General features: G+C 42.9%; 1 protein-coding gene across 4 annotated transcripts in view; it reads left to right on the top strand.

The window, feature by feature from the left end:
* FAM3D (FAM3 metabolism regulating signaling molecule D) overlaps positions 1–18,987 on the top strand; it is an 82,291-nt gene that overhangs the window by 31,721 nt on the left and 31,583 nt on the right. For all 4 annotated transcript variants that reach the window (XM_077451895.1, XM_077451897.1, XM_077451898.1 and 1 more), the window contains 4 exons: positions 2,653–2,723; positions 6,470–6,577; positions 12,148–12,171; positions 18,578–18,701. In XM_077451895.1, coding sequence (XP_077308021.1) covers positions 2,711–2,723; positions 6,470–6,577; positions 12,148–12,171; positions 18,578–18,701 — 269 coding nt within the window. In that variant the 5' untranslated portion in view covers positions 2,653–2,710. The remainder of the gene's footprint in view (positions 1–2,652; positions 2,724–6,469; positions 6,578–12,147; positions 12,172–18,577; positions 18,702–18,987) is intronic.

Here is an 18,987-nt window from a genome sequence, read left to right as displayed (position 1 = left end):
AAGTGCCATCTGTCATCAGTGCCACATAGTGCCATCTGTCATCAGTGCCACGTATTAGTGCCATCTGTCATCAGTGCCACATATCAGTGCCATTTGTCATCAGTGCCACCTGTCAGTGTCACGTGCCATCTGTTGTCAGTGTCACGTGTCATCAATGCCACTTATCAGTGCCATCTGTCATCAGTGTCACGCGTCATCGGTGCCATGTATTAGTGCCATCTGTCATCGGTGGCACGTATTAGTGCCACATATTAGTGCCATCTGTCATCAGTGCCACGTATTAGTGCCACGTGTCTTCAGTGCCACGTTATTAGTGCCACGTGTCATCAGTGCCACGTATAAGTGCCGCGTGTCATCAGTGCCACATATTAGTGCCATCTGTCATCAGTGCCACATATTAGTGCCATCTGTCATCAGTGCCACGTGTCATCAGTGCCACGTATAAGTGTCATCATTGCCACATATCAGTGCCATCTGTCATCAGTGTCACGTGTCATTGTCCTGGTGCTTCAAAAGTGTAATAAATAGTCAACAAGTTAGATGTGTAATTTATGTTCCTAGAACACATGATGGCGCTACCTGCATGTTGAGCCTCTCTGTGGCCAGGCTGTGAAAAAGTCCCACACATGTGGTATTGTAATACTCAGGAGGAGTAGCAGAATTTTTTGGGGGGTGTCATTTGTGGTATACACATGCCATGTGAGAGAAATAACCTATTACAATGACAATTTTGTGGAGAAAAAAAAATGAAAAATCTTAATTTTGCAAAGAATTGTGGGGAAAAAATGAAAACATCAAAAAGCTCACCATGCCTCTTACTAAATACCTTGGAATGTCTACTTTCCAAAAAGGGGTCATTTGGGGGGTATTTGTACTTTCCTGACTTGTTCGGGTCAGAAGAAGCGAGATCGGCCACCAGTACATCAGATGTGATCAATTTTGTGCGATTCGCACCACAGCTTGTAGATTCTCTAACTTTCACAAAGACCAAATAATATCCACTAATTTGGGTTATTTTTACCAAAGATATGTAGCAGTATAAATTGTGGCCAAAATGTAAGCAAGTGGTTAAATATGACAAATGAAAAAGTGAATTGAAATGAATGGTAAACCTCAAAAAAAATAAAAATAAGTTAGGTTCCGAAGAAGACAATTGTTTGATTTTTTTTTCTCACTCAATTTTATTGACTGGGAGAATACACATTACACAGGTAATTGGAACTGGCAAGTCATACATCAGAGTATTGCATCACACTACAATATTTACAAAAAATCTTTCTTCCTGTACTTAGCATCTGCAAAATCCTTAACGCATCACACTGTATCATCTTTAGGACGCTGCTCTCAACAGCCAGTAGGCACAGAGCACTTAGGCTCAGTTCACACTGCTATGAGTTGGGATCCAACTTGTGGGACCCCAAGTCGCGTGACATGTAAAATCCCATGTTAGTCAACGAGAGCTGTCTTAATTAGCACTACTGAAATCGCTCCAATGTTAGAAAAGGTTACTTTACTACTTCAAGGTGATTTCTACCCAACTTGTGTCTATAGACATTAATGGAAGTCTCCTCCAAGTCAGATCCTCATCTTTTTTCGGACATTACAGGAAGATTACCCAGGCTTTTCCTGAAAGTTGCTTCAAAGTCGCAACAAAGTAGTACTCAAGTTTTATCAAGTCGTCATCATATCTCCAGGAAGTTGCCTGGCAAAGTCACACCATAAGTCACGCTACTTTCCATTCTCAGTAGTGTGAACCGATCCTAATGCCGCGTACACTCGACCGGACTTTCCGACAGAGAAGGTCCGACGGTCTTCCCGACGGAGTTCCGACCGAACGGACTTGCTCACACATGAACGGACCAAAGTCTGTTTGTTTTGAACGTGATGACGTACGATGTGGCTAGAAAAGGAAGTTCAATAGCCAGTAGACAATAGCTGCCCTTGCGTCGTATTTGGTCCGTCGGACCAGCATACAGTCGAACGGTTTTCCCGATAGAAATTTCCGCCTGAAAGATTTAAAGCATGTTATATTTCTAGGTCCGTCTGGATTTTTTGAAGAAAAGGCATAAAAATGAAACATTCTTTCCAATATAGTCCCTGGGGTGTCCTCTTAGCAGGATATATTGTGTATACATAATGCCATGTTGGGGGAGCACCATCCCTCTCCCTAAGGGGGCCATCGCAAGACCTCTGCCCAGCAGGCAATGGGAGCTCAGCCAGCCATGGGCCACTGCCTTTCCAGTTCTGAGATTTGCATAGCTCTGCCGCACAGCATAGCCTTGTCTGGCATGATAGAAGACCTACTTTTCTCTGATGCAGTTTAGAGATGCTTACAGGTCTTGTCCCTTCCCTAGCCTATGACTGGGCAGTTAAAAGGAGAAGCAGCAGACTGATAAGCTTATCTCTCTGTCACATCCTATAAGCATGCTTCTTGGTTTACAGCACCACTGATTGGCTGTTTGTATAGCTTGTCCTTCCTCCATTCGGAGACAGTATTTAAAAAAATATATTTAATGATGAATAACGAGTTGTGTGTCTCTTTTTATCTGCCTGAAATTCAAGTTTAATATAGATGAAAATCAGACAATAGGAATTAAATATTCACAGTAATGGGATTCTTTCAGCTAACATCTTATATTATTATCTTTCCAGAATATTTCCTAAAAGACAGACTTCTTTGTCACTGCCTTTGCAGACCTGCTGGAATACTATGAGGTGGATAGGTAAGATCTGTTATTTAATAAAAAATAAAACAAATCTCGTATAATCCTACAAAAACTGTTGCTAGGGGGGCTGTGTGCAGTTGGAGCAATGGAAGAGATGTTAAAACTGAAATACAGGCAAATGGCTAAATATGCAGCTGAAACAGATTTGTGGGGATAGTTTTACTTTCCAAAGGATTTTTAATTCTGTTTAGCCAGTTTTAGGATTCAGGCACGCTTGCCAGACAGCGCAGCCAGGTCCTCAGCCTACACTACAAGCAGAGGCATAGCCTAAGAACACTGATCAGAGGACATCTCTAGGGAGCTCAAGAACAGGAGGTTTTGTGAGGATCAGAGGGAATAATTTGGATGGCATTTTGAGAAAAGGTTAGTGATGTAGCTTGAGGCAGAGTTGTGGACAGCTTTTTAAGTTGTTAGTGTTTTTAATTTTTTTCCTTGGCTTTGTGGTGTCGTTGGTTAAGAAGGAACGTATTTTGGAGATGTTGCGGAGATTGAGATGGCATGAACTAATAGTTATGCTATCAATCATGTCAGAGAAGTTAGGGGAAGGGGCACATGGGGGAGGAAATATTATGAGCTCAGTTTTGGATACACTGACTTTGAGGAAGTGGTGTAATATCCATACTGATATGTCTGTTAGTAAATTATTGATGCATTAGGAGACTGATAGGGTGAGCTGGAAGGTAGAAAGATAGATTTTGGTCTTGCTTAGAAATTGTATTAGAAGCCATTGCTAACAACTGACCCAGGGAAGAAGTGTCGATTGAGAATGAAGCCCCATACACACTATCAGATTATCTGCTGAGTTTTTCCTTCAGATTTACCAAAACCATATAATATGAAGACAAACCTTAGGAGTTTCAATGTGTATGCAATCAGGCAGGCCCTTCTACTACATGGTTTTGGTAAATCTGAAGGAAAAACTCAGCAGATAATCTGATAGTGTGTATGGGGCTTTAGAGAGAGGACCAAAGGCAGAACCTTGAGGGAACTTCTTTAGAACCCTTTGTTTTATATCCCAGAAGCAGGGTAATTCAGTGGATTACAGCATATGTTGCACATTAGTACATACAAAAATGAATATGTTTTTTTTTTTCTGTGGAACCTTTCAGATATTCTAATGGGATAGGAGGAGGGGGCATAAAGAAACAGAGTAAAAGAAAATAGTCCAGACAGAGAGATTCTTCTGGCAGTTCCAATAATAGCCAAACTGACAGTCTAGTTCCTGTTCCTGTTTCCCTGACACCAGTAAGTTAATTTAAGGGTTGATCCATGGTAAATAGGTTAAAAAAGGCTGGTCTAGGCTGAAGGCAGATATTAATGGGTGGAATCACATACGAGCTGTAAGGAAGGATTGATTGTGTTACCCACTAAAACAAATGAAAACCCCCATCTTTCATAGAAAGGAGAAGCTGGTTAACAGCTGTAGGCAGCACAGCAGGGAAGGAATGGGTGGTAGAGGGCATTTGTTCCCTGGGTCAGTTCTAATAAGATAGGATGATCTGGTGGCACTAAATAGAGAAATTTCCCAATTTAGACATCAATCACAGTGGGACCCACAATCAGTGACATATTTTGGGAATTATATAGCTATCTGCTCCATGTTCAGACCTCTAAACACATGGCTGACAGAAAGCTGTTGCCACATACCTGGTAGTAGAGTCTGTCTTACACCTCTGACTCAAGGCCCCCGGTAGAGCAGACAGGAGGCGTGGGGGTGAAAAGTCACGCGAGTGCCTGGCAGAGTTGCTAGCAGTAAAGCTGAACCGAACTGAAGGCAGCGCCATGGAGAAACACCGACACAGCAGGACGACCAGGAACAGCTGACAGGCTGGAGACTGGAGTAGGCTGGTACTTGGGTGCCACGGACTGGAGCGTGGATAGAGCATGCAGGCTGAATCAGACACTGGAGAACAAGTCCAGAACAGGTGATGATACAGAAGTGTAATCCAGTACAGGCTGGCAGCGAGGTAGCAGAAGGAGCAGGCAGGAGCATAATCAAAACAAACCAAGGTCAGATACAGGCAGATGGCAGGAGTAGTCAGGAGAATGCTGGGTAGGTCAACAGGAATTGATACAGGCAACGGATAGCAGGAGACACAGGAAACGCTCTAGACCAGACAGCATTGATCTTGGGGAATGAGCAAGTTTAAATAGCCCCATTGGCACCAAGGACTGTCACCAGGGTGCACTTGTGGTGGCATCCCATTCTGTATTGGCACGCATGCATGCAAGCGCGCCCGTGCTGCTCTTCTCAACAGGACATGAAGCACAGGGGATCTTCACTGGCCACCATCTTGGTTGCTAGTGTGCCCTTCCTGGCATTGACACCTCCCAATGGGAAGCCTCCGGATGCCTAAACGGGCCAACTTGACAGGATGAGAGCTCTTTAACACCTGGATAAGTCTTTTGGCGTGAATATTGCCTTTGAGCTCCCAAGAGTTTTCCCCTGGCCCATACCCTTTCCACTTTATCAGGAAATGAATTTGGTTATTCCTCTTCCTGCAATCCAAAATTGCCTCCCCATTGACTAGTACCAGCTCGGGTGGACCAACATTTCGCCCTGGGAAGGATATTAGGGATAGAAGGTTTCAGCAAGGTCTCGTGAAAAACGGGGTGACTCTTGGTAGAAGGAAAGAAAATCTTGTCATATATGGCCAGATTTAGAAGTTACGTATGAAAGGGTTGGTTGTCTTTGCCTCCAAGCCACAGGTTTCCAGTCCTCCTCTGCTACATGGACATGGTTCTTAACTCAGATACTTTTAGTTCTGAAGACCCTTAAGCTTGTAGATTTGTGAAGGCCATAGTGGCATTAAAAGCTAAGAAATTATTTCCTGGCATTGTATCAACTTTCTTTATAGCAATACCATTTGCTCCTACTTAAAGTGGTTGTATCCCTGCAAACAAAAAAACAAACAAACAAACCTATAAGGCAAAGGCATAATGAGCTAGTATGCACTGCATACTAGCTCATTATGAAACACCTTAGAACGAATTGCTGGCATCGCCTCCCGTTCACCGTTGAGAGAGCTGACATTCTGCATTTCTTCTGGGTTCACGCCTCCGGGGCTGCGAGTGGCCGGAGCCGCGATGTCAGAACTCTGTGAATGAATGAGGTGGCTGTGTGGGCGGAGCCCCACACAGCCGCACTCTTCTCAAAATCTGACAGCTGGTACGGGGAACTTCTCCCCATATTGTCACACAGGCCTGGGATCCCGAGCCACTGAAGGAGCGGGAACATGTTTTCATGGTTCACCCTAAAGACAAATAACATGTTCCAAAAGCTGAACGCATCCTTTAAAGTTACATTTATAAGCATGAGACTCCAATTACAGCTACTGAGTGCAAATCAATGTGGTTCACTGAGCATGTAGCTTCTGCCCTTATGATCTTTTTTTTCAGATTTTTTCAGAAGAAAAAATTTGCCCTTTAAGATGTGTAAAATTGATATGCCGCCACAGGAAAGCGATATGATATTAGTATTCATAACATAAGTCATCACAGTAGTAAAATAGTCAAAATTGTCATCCTGGCTTTTCCTTCTCTGTAGCAGCCGCATTATTTGTGTTAAATTAGCCATGCTGAGCAGACAGAAAAAGAATGATGGGAGATGGCATAAAACACAGTTCTCAGCTATGTAAAGTTCAGCCTGAACTGCTGTGTCCCTCCCACTCTATCTGCTGATGTTAAGTATCTTCACAAATGCACAGCCTGTATTTAATTGATTTGTTTCCCCTCATACACAGGTGCTATACGGATCCTGATGATCTTGTTCACGCTCCTAACAACGTGGTACTTTGCAGAAACAATTTTCTCCGTAAAATGGGAGGGAAAGAGTCTACGGAGTATATTCGGTGAGCTGTACATTTTAAAGAAATGTGTTGGGGTTTATTTATCAATGTGCTGAAAAAATTTATTTGTTGCATGTTTAAAGAAACAGAATCTCCCAGTAGAGTATGGGAGAATAGAAGAAGGAAAGTGACTGGTAACATGGAACAAGAGAACTTGTTTCTTCAGGCAGTTTGCATGTAAGGGACTTGGATTGGACGGGGGTTCCCACCATGCTGTCCCAGGTCCTTCCCCGCTTTTTCTCTGGATGCAATACTCACATAATTGTGTTTTGGAGATACTCTCACATGATGCGTCATTCACACACCCAGGGCCATCTTTAAGGCAGGGCAAAAGGGGCAGCTGCCCTGGGTCCCGTCATTGTTTTGGGGCCCAAAGCAGCTGCCTCATACTTGCCAACTATCCCAGTTTGAATTCCCTTGTCCTTGAAGTTTTAGTCCTGTGCTGTGTCCCAATATCTCAGTGTGAAGTCATGTTACTAATGCTGCCCAACTATGCCCTATTGTCATGTACAGATGACTCACCTGCAGACCCTGTGTTTACATGTAAATAGTGGCAGCATTAATATGTTAATAGCATTGGACTGTTTACATTGATATGTAAATAGAGGTGGCATTCATATGTATATCATGCCTCCCTGAGTACAGTCTAGCAACCAATCAGTGAGCAGTGCTAAAGTGAGCAGTATTGATGTACAGTAATCTCTAGCAACCAACACAACAAGCAGAAGTCATGTGCTGTAACCTCTAGCAACTAAATAAGTGATCCATAATGTGTACTGTGACCTCTAGCAGCCAGTCAGTGAGTGGTAATGATATGTTGTAACCTCTAGCAACCAATCGCAATCACTGCCTGATCTGATTTAGTAAACTGATTTTGAGTCTAGCTGCTATTGTATGTCTCAGAGCAGGTGGAGTACAAAATTGCATGGGGGGGGGGGGGGCCTAAGAAAATGTCTGCCCAGGGTCCAATCAATAGTAAAGAAGCCCCTGCACACACCTAGCCTGAAGTCCGCCTCTTCACATATTCCAGCCTGTAGGCCTGCAACCAGGAATAAAGAATGTCCGGTCCGCATGCTTTTAATTGCTTTACTGCAGCAATTTTGGTGTACAATATGATATCTTCCACATATGCAGTCTCAGTTTAGAACACTCAGTGCCTAAACATGGAACCTTGCATCCAACCATCTTCCTTGTTGTTCTTAGTGCATCCCCTAAAAATGATCCCTTACACAAGATGTCTCTCAGTCCCAGACCCCAAGGGCCTACCTAAACCAAGCTACAGACCTGCTAATTGAAGGTCAGGGGTAGTAAGGTTTTTCCACCTTTTCCCTTCTGAGTCCAAATCTATTCCTCCTGGCAATCCAACCCTGCAAAGGACTTTATCTCCCACTCTCATGCACATGTCACAGTGCTGCATTGATCAGGGGGAGCCTGTTCCCTTCCCTTACCAGAGCTGCCAGGTGCCGAGGGCACAGACTCCACCCTCTACATCACCAGAAGAGTGGCATAAAATTAAAGGGCACTACACCTGTCAATATACCAGTTGTTACTAAGTTTATGGGACTGGAGAAATCAGATTTCAGCTTCAATTAGCTTATATAATGAAAGAGATTTTGGATCGACTGCTGCAGGTCCAGCATTTTTGGCCTCTGATTGTGTCCATGTGCCTTAAAGAGGGAATGGGATCCCTCCAGGTATAGCTACCTTTAATGTATACATTGCTATATAATTCTCCAATATGGAGACTCTCATAGACAAGAATTTAGACTGCACTATACAGAGAGGTCATGATAAGAAAATGCGGCTTCCAAATATATTTGCAAATATATATAAATACATAAATGCACATTTTTGCAGGTAACAAAAAATTGCATTTATTGTTTTTTTTATTTTTTATTTTTAGGAGCATCTAAAGCATTGCACCTGCGATCAGCAGATCTCAGGCTTCTGCAGACTCTCAGTATAGCTGTCTGCCTGTACATGGTACGGGCAGGCAGTTACTGAATGACAGGAGGAATCAATGAACTACTACAGCGCTCACCAGCTCCCTGGTAGTTTGTTGAGTACTACAGGCTGTCAGCCACAAAGGCTGCTGATACTTGTAGTTCGTCCAATGCATGGCCACGTTCTTTTCAAACTGTGACAGCGGGTGCAGGGAAAAAAGACCCCTGGCCCGCTGTCACAATTAGAAGGGGGATCGGGGAGAGGCTGCAGGAGTGGGAACATGTTACATGTTCCACACGAAAAATTGGTGGAACATGTAACATGTTCCCAAAGGTGAACTTATCCTTTAAGGCAACCATTGAATCCTGTAGAGTAAATATAAAATAATGAAGCAAGGACTTTGAAATACACATCTAAAAACATAGTACAGTAGACAGTTTTGTGACCATCTAACAGTAGCTCTGACACTGCTTCTTTATCTATACGTTTCACCATTATTGCTAAATTAGTTATCATTACATTTATAAAAAAAAAAAATGACATGACAATTATAATATATAGACAGTTAAACTGGCATTGGGCTCCATTCACGCTATGGCACTCCCTGTGATTCTGCCCGTGATTCGGAAACGCTGCAAATCGCGGGGCGCCATTGCAATACCCATTACTTTGAATGGCACCAAATTGTGGCTTAATTCAGCTACTATTTTCGTCGGATGAATCATGGTAAAATCACTGTAACATCACCCAAACAGAATCATGGGACGCCCGATGCCTAAAAGAAGTTCTTTTACTTCTTTTAGGCGTTGAGCGTCCCATGATTCTGTTTGCGTGATTTTACTGAGCTCTTACGGCAATCCGTCGGGCGACGATTGTGCCCAAATCGCACTGGGATTTGGTGTCATTCAAGTTAACTGGGATCACAAGGGTGTCCCGTGATTTGCGGCATTTCCGAATCGTGGGCAGAATCGTGCCGATGTTGCCCGCAAAACGGAATGCCACAGTGTGAATGGAGCCTCAATGTAGATATAATGATAGATGCTAAGCCACAAAATTATAAAGCAGTGAATTAACCAAGTACATGTGTTTAATACGACAGTGATTGATTTGCTACCAGTGAATATTGGTTAAAGTCACACGCACTGGTTTATATGAGTTATGGATGAAAAATGAAAGTATGGTCAGACCTAATGCTTATACACATAAATCAGCCATAACTTTATGACCACTGACAGAAATAACATCATATACCCCATTGCAATAGCATTTGAAAGTTGGTGGGATTTTTTTAAGCAGCAAGTAAACTTGTTATCCCTGAAGTTGCTGTTTTAAAAACAAAAAGAATGGGTATCTCAATTTGCTGTGTGTGGAGCTCCGTATCCACAACTCCGGTCAGGTTGCCCATGCTGACCCATGTCCACAGCCAAAAGCACCTACAATGGGCATGTGAGCATCAGAACTGGGCCATAGAGCAATGGAAGAAGGTGGCCTGGCCTGATGAATCACAATTTCTTTTGCATCATGTGGATGGCCAGGTGCATGTGCGTTACTCAACTGGGGAAAAGATGGTACCAGGATGCACTATGGGAAGAAGGCAAGCCAGAGGAGGCAGTGTAATACTTTGGGCAATGTTTTGATGGGAAACCTTGGGTCCTGCCATTCATGTGGCTGTTACTTTGACATGTACCACTTACCTAAACATTGTACACCCCTTCATTGAAATGGTATTCCCTGATGGCAGTGGTCTCTTTCAGCAGGATAATGCACCCTGCCACATTGCAAAAATGTTTCAAGCATGGTTTTAGGAACACAACAACAAGATCGAGGTGTTGATTGGCCTCCAAATTCTCCTGATTTCATTCCAATCAAGCACCAGTGGGATGTGCTGGCAAAACAAGCCCTATACATGCACAACTTATAGGATATAAAGGATCTGCTACTGACAGATACCACAGCATACCTTCAAAAGTCTACTAGCATCCATGCTGTGACAGGTCAGGGATGTTTTGGAGGGGGATCTGCTCAATATTAGATGGTTGGTCATGAAATCATGACTGATCAATGTATTTATAAATAGATTATTTGTAAATAGATAATTTCATAAAAGTAAAAATTGAGTGGTCCCACCCATACCTCAGTAAGGAAATACAACCTCCATGATCCAGTATGCAGTATTATTTTTACTTTTAACTGCATGCACCTGTGATATTTAGAATTCAAACAAAATCTCCTGGCCTAAAGATAGGGTGAGTAAAGGCTCCTTGCACATAGTTCTCTGGTGTTTAAACAGGGTTGCTAGTAAATTTAGTTTGCCAGACGGTAGTTGCCCTGGTTAATTATTAGTAGACCCACTGATTCCTCTCTAGTTATGGACTTGTTGTACTTTCTCTCTTCTGTCGCTAGATGGTGTTATGATGGTGACATTAGATAGACAAGGGCTTAGAAAAGTCAGGTTATGAATGGATAGGGTGTCAGCCAATTGGCAGGGGTTTCTTTAGTAAAAAAAAATTATTAATAAAAATGCCTTAAAACTATCCCCTATTTTGTAAACGCTATAACTTTTGCATAAACCAATCAATAAATGCTTATTGCAATTTTTTTTAACCAAAAATATGTAGAAGAATACGCATCGGCCTAAAGTGAGGAAAAAAATGTTTTTTATATATTGTTGGGGGATATTTATTATAGCAAAATGTAAAAAATAATGCGTTTTCTTCAAAATTGTCCCTCATTTTTTGTTTATAACACAAAAAATAAAAACCCGCAGAGGTGATCAAATACCACCAAAAGAAAGCTCTATTTGTGGGAAAAAATGGACGCCAATCTTGTTTGGGAGCCACGTCGCACGACCGCGCAATTGTCAGTTAAAGCGACGCAGTGCGGAATCACAAAAAGTGGTCTGGTCGTTGGCCAGCCAAATGGTCCGGGGCTTTAGTGGTTAAGGGTAGGAACATGGATACTTCCTGTGTTCAGAAGGTTGGAGAGCAATGGAGGAAAGCTAGGGCATATGTGAGACGGGTTGTCAGGATGCTGAAGGACACAGTCTTCCAGTACTGATAATCTTGGCCTGTTTCTAGAAGCATTGGATTATATTAGGAATGCCCACAAGTTTTAATAAAAATATGATAAAAAGAACTACTCACAAGCATAGGTATGAATAGAGCTCATCAGGCCATTCTCCATGGTGAAACACTTCAAGACTAAATGGAGAAAAGGGCATAGGGGGGACCTCACTGTAGTCCCTGCAGGCTGATGCATTTTGAAGGGATTTCCAGACATCCAAACATGCACAAGCTCATCCCTGACCAGACAAATGCTCCTTTGGGTGAGAGGACACATATTCCCATAAACACACTAAAAAGTCTTGTAGAATGTCTCTATACAATGAAGGCTGTTATAGCTGCAAAGAGGGAAGGAGAGGTCCTTAATAAAGCCCAGGGTTGTGGAATAGAGTGTTTAAGAAGCTCAGACAGGTGTAATGGTCACTTTTGCCCCAAAAGAGAATTTCTTTTCACCACATTTTGTTGCTGTTCAGCTTAATACCTTTACAAGTACTGTAGCTTTAAAAGAAATAGTGATGAATTACAAAGTGATCCTGCAGCTAATTGAAACTTTTTCTTTCCTTGCAGATAAGCATACTGAAGAAAAACCTAGTAAGTATCATTTTAGTACACTTGCCAATCCTCATTACTACTTTGTGACACATATAAACTTTGAAAACTCTGTTTCTCTGTACAGAAGTGCCAATGCGCATGAACTGGCATGCTCTAAGGCACCTTTGCATTTTCTTTTGCTAATCAGCTGCACTGCAGCAGTTAACCTCTGTTGTGAGTACGGATGAGCCGAACACCCCCCGGTTCGGTTCGCACCAGAACTTTCGAACGGACCCCAAATTCGTACGAACGTTAGAACCCCATTGAAGTCTATGGGACTCGAACGTTCGAAATTAAAAGTGTTAATTTTAACGGCTAATATGCAAGATACTGTCCTAAAAAGGGTTTGGGGACCTGGCTCCTGCCCCAGGGGACATGGGTCACTGCAAAAAAAACGTTTAAAAACGGCCGTTTTGGCGGGAGCACTGATTTTAATGACGATTAAAATGAAAAAAAAAGTGAAATATTCCTTTAAATATGGTGCCTGGGGTGTGTCTGTAGTATGCCTGTGAAGTGCCACGTGTTTCCGGTGTTTAGAACAGTCCCTGCACAAAATGACATTTAACGGAAATAACGTCATTTAAAGCTGCTTGCGGTTTTAATGTTATATCTGGTTCCTGCAATATGGTTGAAAATCATTGAGAAAAATGGCATGGGTAGCCCTCCCTGCCCATTACCAGCCCCAAGATATTTAGCTAGATAGGTGGATATAGCGGTGTATACTGCGTTCAGAGCACGCAGACAGCACGCACAATCTCCTAACACTGGCTGACAGCTCTATTATAAAAGATAGATATATCGCTAGACATATAGGTGAATATAGCTGTGTATACTGCGGTCAGGGCACGCAGACAACAACCACTACAGAAGAGCAAGAACGAAAAATCGGCCGATAACGATCGGTGTATACTGTGTTGAAGGTACACAGAACACCCATTAACTGCTACAGATGCCAACACACTACACAAGGCCTCCGCGCTGGCGGCCTTATATAGTGTGGGGCGTGTACTACACAGCCTGAGCTATGATTGGCCACAGGCATCCTGCCTGTGGCCAATCATGGCTCTCCTCGCTGTCGGCGCTGTGATTGGCCAAGCATGCGGGGTCACAGTGCATGCTTGGCCAATCATGAGCCAGCAATGCACTGCGCCATTGCAGTGCATTTTGGGCCGTGAGCGCCACACGAATTTGGTGCGAACGGCCCTTAACGTTCGGAATTCGCCGAACGGGCGAACAGCCGATGTTCGAGTCGAACGTATGTTTGACTCAAACACGAAGCTCATCCCTAGTTGTGAGGCAGGCATTAAGCAGTTAAAGATAGACATGCAGACCTGATATCTCCACTCCACTAAACACTAGATTAGATGCACCAGTGATCAGACCGAGGCCTCTGCAGGCCCAAGTAAGACTATATACCAGTGATGGTGAACTTTGGCACCCCAGATGTTTTGCAACTACATTTCCCATGATGCTCATGCACTCGGCAGTGTAGTCGAGCATCAAGGAAAATGCAGTTCCAAAACATCTGGGGTGCCAAGGTTTGCCAACACTGTTGTATACTATCTACTGGATTCATCTTTATGCACGCCTGTGTTTTTATTTACCCCTCCTCTTATTGTCACATGGTTTAAATATATATAGCATGCTATAGTTTTTATTGTTAGCCATGATTAAGGCCTATCGGCCAAAACGCGTAGGCCTTTTCGAGTGGATTCATGCTTGTTCCTTGGAAATAAAGGAGAGTTGTATTTGGATACTATCAAGGTGCCGGCAATTCATTGTCATTAAACAGTTAGAGGTACCCAGAGACACCATATTACGCGTAGTTTAACCACTTGGTTCCCACACTACGTCTATTGACGTCATGGGGTTTCGGTGGTTATATCTAAATGATGCCTGAGGCCACAGACATCATTCAGATATTGCCGTTTTCAGCCGGCGATTCCCTACACCATAAGAATGATCATAGCGGCTGTTCCGCCGCTTGATCATTCTTACGGGCGGCGGGAGGGGACCCCCCACCTCCCGCCGCCCTCCGGTGCTTCTACCGACTCACCGTTTCCATCGGTGAGTCGGTCACAGGATCCGCCGGCCCCAGCAAGTAATCATAGAGATTTCCAGCGGACTAGATTGTCCCCGGAGTCTCTATGATCGTTTGGAGGCCGGGCGCAATGTTATGACGTCACGCCCGGCCTCAGTATTCAAATTAACGGCGCCGATCTGGCTAGGAAGCCAGGATCGTTTTTTTTTTTTTTTTTTTAATTCTTCCCAGCCTAGAGGTGAGATATGGGGTCTTATTGACCCCATATCTCACTGTAAATAGGTCCGATCCTGCCATATTCCTATTACAAGGGATGTTTACATTCCTTGTAATAGGAATAAAAGTCATCAATTTTTTTTTTTTTTTAAGTGTAAAACTAAAAAAATAAAAATAAAATTAACAATAAAAAAAAAGAAAAAAATTTAAAGCGCCCCTGTCCCCGTGAGCTCGCACACAGAAGCAAACGCATACGTAAGTCCCGCCCACATATGAAAACGGTGTTCAAAAATATGTAACCAGTAAAAAAAATTAAAGCGTCGCCTATGGGGATTTTTAAATACCAAAGTTTGGCGCCATTCCACGAGCGCGTGCAATTTTGAAGCGTGACATGTTGGGTATCTAGTTACTCGGTGTATCCTCCTCTTTCACATTATGCAAAAAAATTGGGCTAACTTTACTGTTTTTTTTTTTTTTAAGCATGAAACTGTTTTTTTTCTGAAAAAAACGCGTTCGAAAAATTGCTGCGCAAATACCGTGTGAGATAAAAAGTTGCAATGACTGCCATTGTATTCTCTAGGGTCTTTGCTAAAAAAAACATATATAATGTTTGGGGGTTCTATGTAATTTTCTAGCAAAAAAATTAGGAATTTTACATGTAGGAGAGAAATGTCAGAATTGGCCTGGGTGCGAAGTGGTTAAAGTGAACCTGGCAACCATTTTTACCTTTTGCAAAGTTCTGCATAAGAGCAAGAAACAAAGATAAGTATTACTTTTATTAGCCAAAGTTTAACTTTGGGACCTGTCTTGATCTCTGGGTAAAGCCTACCACATCTACCTATACCTTAAAGTGGGGTACCCCCTAAAAAAAAAAAAATTAAAAGTCAGCAGCTACAAATACTGCAGCTGCTGGCTTTTAATAATCAGACACTTACCTGCCCCAGGGTCCAGCAATGCGGGGGAACGAAGCCCCCCCCTCGCTCCCCGCTCCGCTCGCGGCGCCGTCATGCATACTGTGGGCACCCGGCTGTGGCTTCACAGCCGGGCACCCACTGCGCATGCGCGAGCGGCGCAGGGCGCCGTGATACGCCGTACAGTCACCTGGGACACATGACAGGTCCCAGGTGAATGTGCGGCGTGAGGGGAAGTGATGTCATTAGCCCGGGCAATGAAGAAGGCAGATTACGAGGGACCCCCTAGCAACCGGTATTTAGAGGTGAGTAAAAAATTTTTTTTTTTGCCAATTATTTATTTTATTATTTTTTTTACGAATTTTAAGCAGCTTTTAATTTTTGGGTGGCAACACCACTTTAAATACTTAAAATGGCCTATTAGGACAGCACACCACATCCCTTATTGATAACGATTAAGAAAAATAGAAAATATGTTGAGACTTTCCAGTTCCTACATAGATATATTACACATACATATTGTATCATATTAAAAACTATTTAATTTTATTGACGATATCTTGCATCAAAAAACTTTAATTAAAACCAGAAGGGTACTATACTGTTCCTGGGGGGCATGTTTAGGACTTTAGGTAGAACTATAGGCAAAACTGTTTTTTTTTTTCATTTTGGATAGAGCAAAGGAGGGTTATAATCCCCATCAGATTTTTTTTATGCCATCTGTATCCCATTTGAGATTTTCCTTCACTTTCAGTCCCATAACCAAACAGGAAGTGAGAGGAAATCCCTATAAATTAAAGGGGTTGTAAAGTCAGAAGTTTTTTTTTTATCCTAATGCATTAAGATAAAAAGCCTTCTATAGGCAGAAGTTCCCCTCAGCCCCCATAATACTTACCGGAGCCCCATCTCTGTCCAGAAATGTCCATGAGTGTCTCAGCCATCCAGGATTCTTCCTCCTGATTCCCTCCCTAGAAAGAGAGAGAGCAGGGCTGAACCACAGCTCTGTGTCTGAATGGACACACAGAGCTGCAGCTTGACTTGAGTGCCCCCATAGCAAGCTGCTTGCTGTGGGGGCACTCAACAGGAGGGAGGGGCCAGGAGCACTGAAGAGGGACCCAAAAAGAGGAGGATCCAGGCTGCTCTGTGCAAATACACTGCAACAGAGCAAGTAAGTATAACATGTTATTTTTATAGAAAGGGAATTCCTTTGGGACCCTCAGGTCACCAGACTTAGTCTCCCAACTGGAAGATTTCCACTCTATTACTTTTCTGGGGACAACCCCAAAAATTTGGTATTTTCTTTTCTTTCTTTCACTTTCAATGATAATGGTAAATGTGACAGACCTAGCCGAGACAGAGGCTTTTGGAGAAGACTGAATGCTAGCCTCTTGCTTTGCTATTATGGGCCCTGGCATTTGGGGGAAAGGTGCTCTTTATGAGCTGTATGCCTGGGTACCCTGGAGGTGGTGTTAATTTAGATTCCGGCCCATGTCCCCCAAGACACACAGACTCTGGGAACCCTGTATATGCCCAAAGACTATTCTTGGTTGTTAATTCTGAACAATACATGATCCTTGAAAGATCGGATCACATTGACCTGCGGAGACAGACTGTCTGGTCACCTAGGCTGCCTTAAGCGCTGGGTTAGTTAACATGTTAATTATGTAATTGTTTTTTAAGTTGTTGCTATAGTGGAGGGGGGAGTATCCATGAGCCAGCCCGGCCTCATTACCTAACCCATTGTGTTAAAAGTGTATAAAAAGACTATATTCTGTCCAATAAATCATTCAAGATTCTACAAGCTATTTTTGGCTTGACTTGTATTCAATGCAGTTATAATAATATATCGCTCTGCTGGTCAGACTGGAGGAAGCGGTATGACTGACGGAAGCACTCAGCGGAGTGTGGGATAGGATCCGTCACAGTAAACAAGACAAATAGAGAGGGTGAATCTCTCTAATGGGGGCACAGGCAGCAATACAAATTAACAAGCATTTTAATCCATCTGCACTCTATCCAAAACCAAAAAAAAAAAAAGTTTTGCCTTTAGTTATACTTTAACCACTTGCCCTCCTGAAGATTTACCCCCCCCCCCCCCCCCATTCACGACCAGGCCATTTTTTGTGATACGGAACTGCGTTACTTTAACTGACAATTGTGCGGTTGTGCAACGATGTACCCAAATGAAATGTATGTGTTTTTTTCCCACAAATAGAGCTTTCTTTTGTTGGTAATTGATAACCTCTGCGCTTTTTTTATATGTTTTTTTATTTTTTACTTTCTGTTATAAAACACATCCAATAAAAAAATCAAATCAGTTTAGGACAGCATGTATTCTGCTATATTGCCTTGGACAGTCAGAACACTAACTGAGACTTTTGACACTTTTTGGGGACCAGTGACACTAATACAGTGATCAGTGTTAAAAACATGCACTGACACTGAAAGGGAAGGGGTTAACATCAGGGGAGATCAAAGAGTTAAATTGGTTTTCTCACTGTGTGGGAGGTGCTTTTACTAGGGGAAGGCATAAATCCATGTCACACAGGACCAATACCTTCCCTACTGACAAAAAGGCAATCTGCCTTGTTTACATAGGCAGACTGACGTTCTGTCTGTGTAGTGAACAATCAGCAGGTGCCAGCGGACACTGAGTCCACGTTACCTGCTGATCGGCTCCTGCTGTGAATAATCATAGCAGGAGCGGGGCTGCCTTCGGAACACTTGTGCGCCCCCAACCCGGACGTGCAGTATCACATACCAGGTTCGTGATACAGTGCAGTAGAACCACTTTGCCGCTGCTTATCTAAGTGATATGGCCAGCAAAGCCTCAATATTGATTCACAGTACCCATCTTCACAAATTGCCCTAGCTACCCCATCTATCAGATCATTACATATCTCAATAACATATCATTTCAGTTTCTCAAGGTGATTGAAGAGATGAGGTTTGAGCAGATTCAACGCATTTCACAAGTCGATTGACCCACTTCATCAAGAACTATGAGAAAGGCGTGTTTGTCCTTCAATGAAATGCTTGGGGTATCCATTTTCCCCATATTCCCCAGGAGAAACCCATTAGGGGTAGCATAAGTACATTCACTGAATAGTATGTGTGGCCCTTTGGTGATGCACAGGGCAACATTTAAGGCCCTCTTTATCAAAACAAAAGTGCAATTCACATGCACAAGCTGTGATGTGTTTTCTAGTAACATTTGATGGATTTTACTTTATTCCAGGTCTGAAAAAAACACACACCAAATGTGGAAATGAGAAGGACTGTCCGGACAATTACTATGCCTTTAAAATCATAAGTGGAGCAGCCAATGTGGTCGGCCCTACAATCTGCTTTGAAGACAAAATGTAAGTGGAATGTAGCAGATTTTTTCCATCATTGGGATGGTCTCCTCTCTATGTACTGATTAATGTTATCACCAAGTAACATACTTCTAGTGTTTGAAGTGTGCCAGGCCCAGAGAAGATTGCTTTTATTTGCCAAATTAATATGACACTAAACTCTGGTTTTATTGCTCTCAGCCTCCTCCAAATCTCCAAATTCCTTTGCTTTTGCTGCTGTGATCGGACTTCCTGTTGGAGGGTGGCTTTGTACAGTCTCCATTTGCTTGTTCTAGAGATGGGATAAGGTCTT

This window comes from Lithobates pipiens, unplaced genomic scaffold, assembly GCF_037356315.1.
Source record: "Lithobates pipiens isolate NorthernLeopardFrog02 unplaced genomic scaffold, aLitPip1_a1.2 Scaffold_23, whole genome shotgun sequence".
Lineage (NCBI taxonomy): Eukaryota > Metazoa > Chordata > Amphibia > Anura > Ranidae > Lithobates > Lithobates pipiens.
Note: the sequence above shows the minus strand (reverse complement) of the source record. Positions and strands in the feature narration are given on the sequence as shown.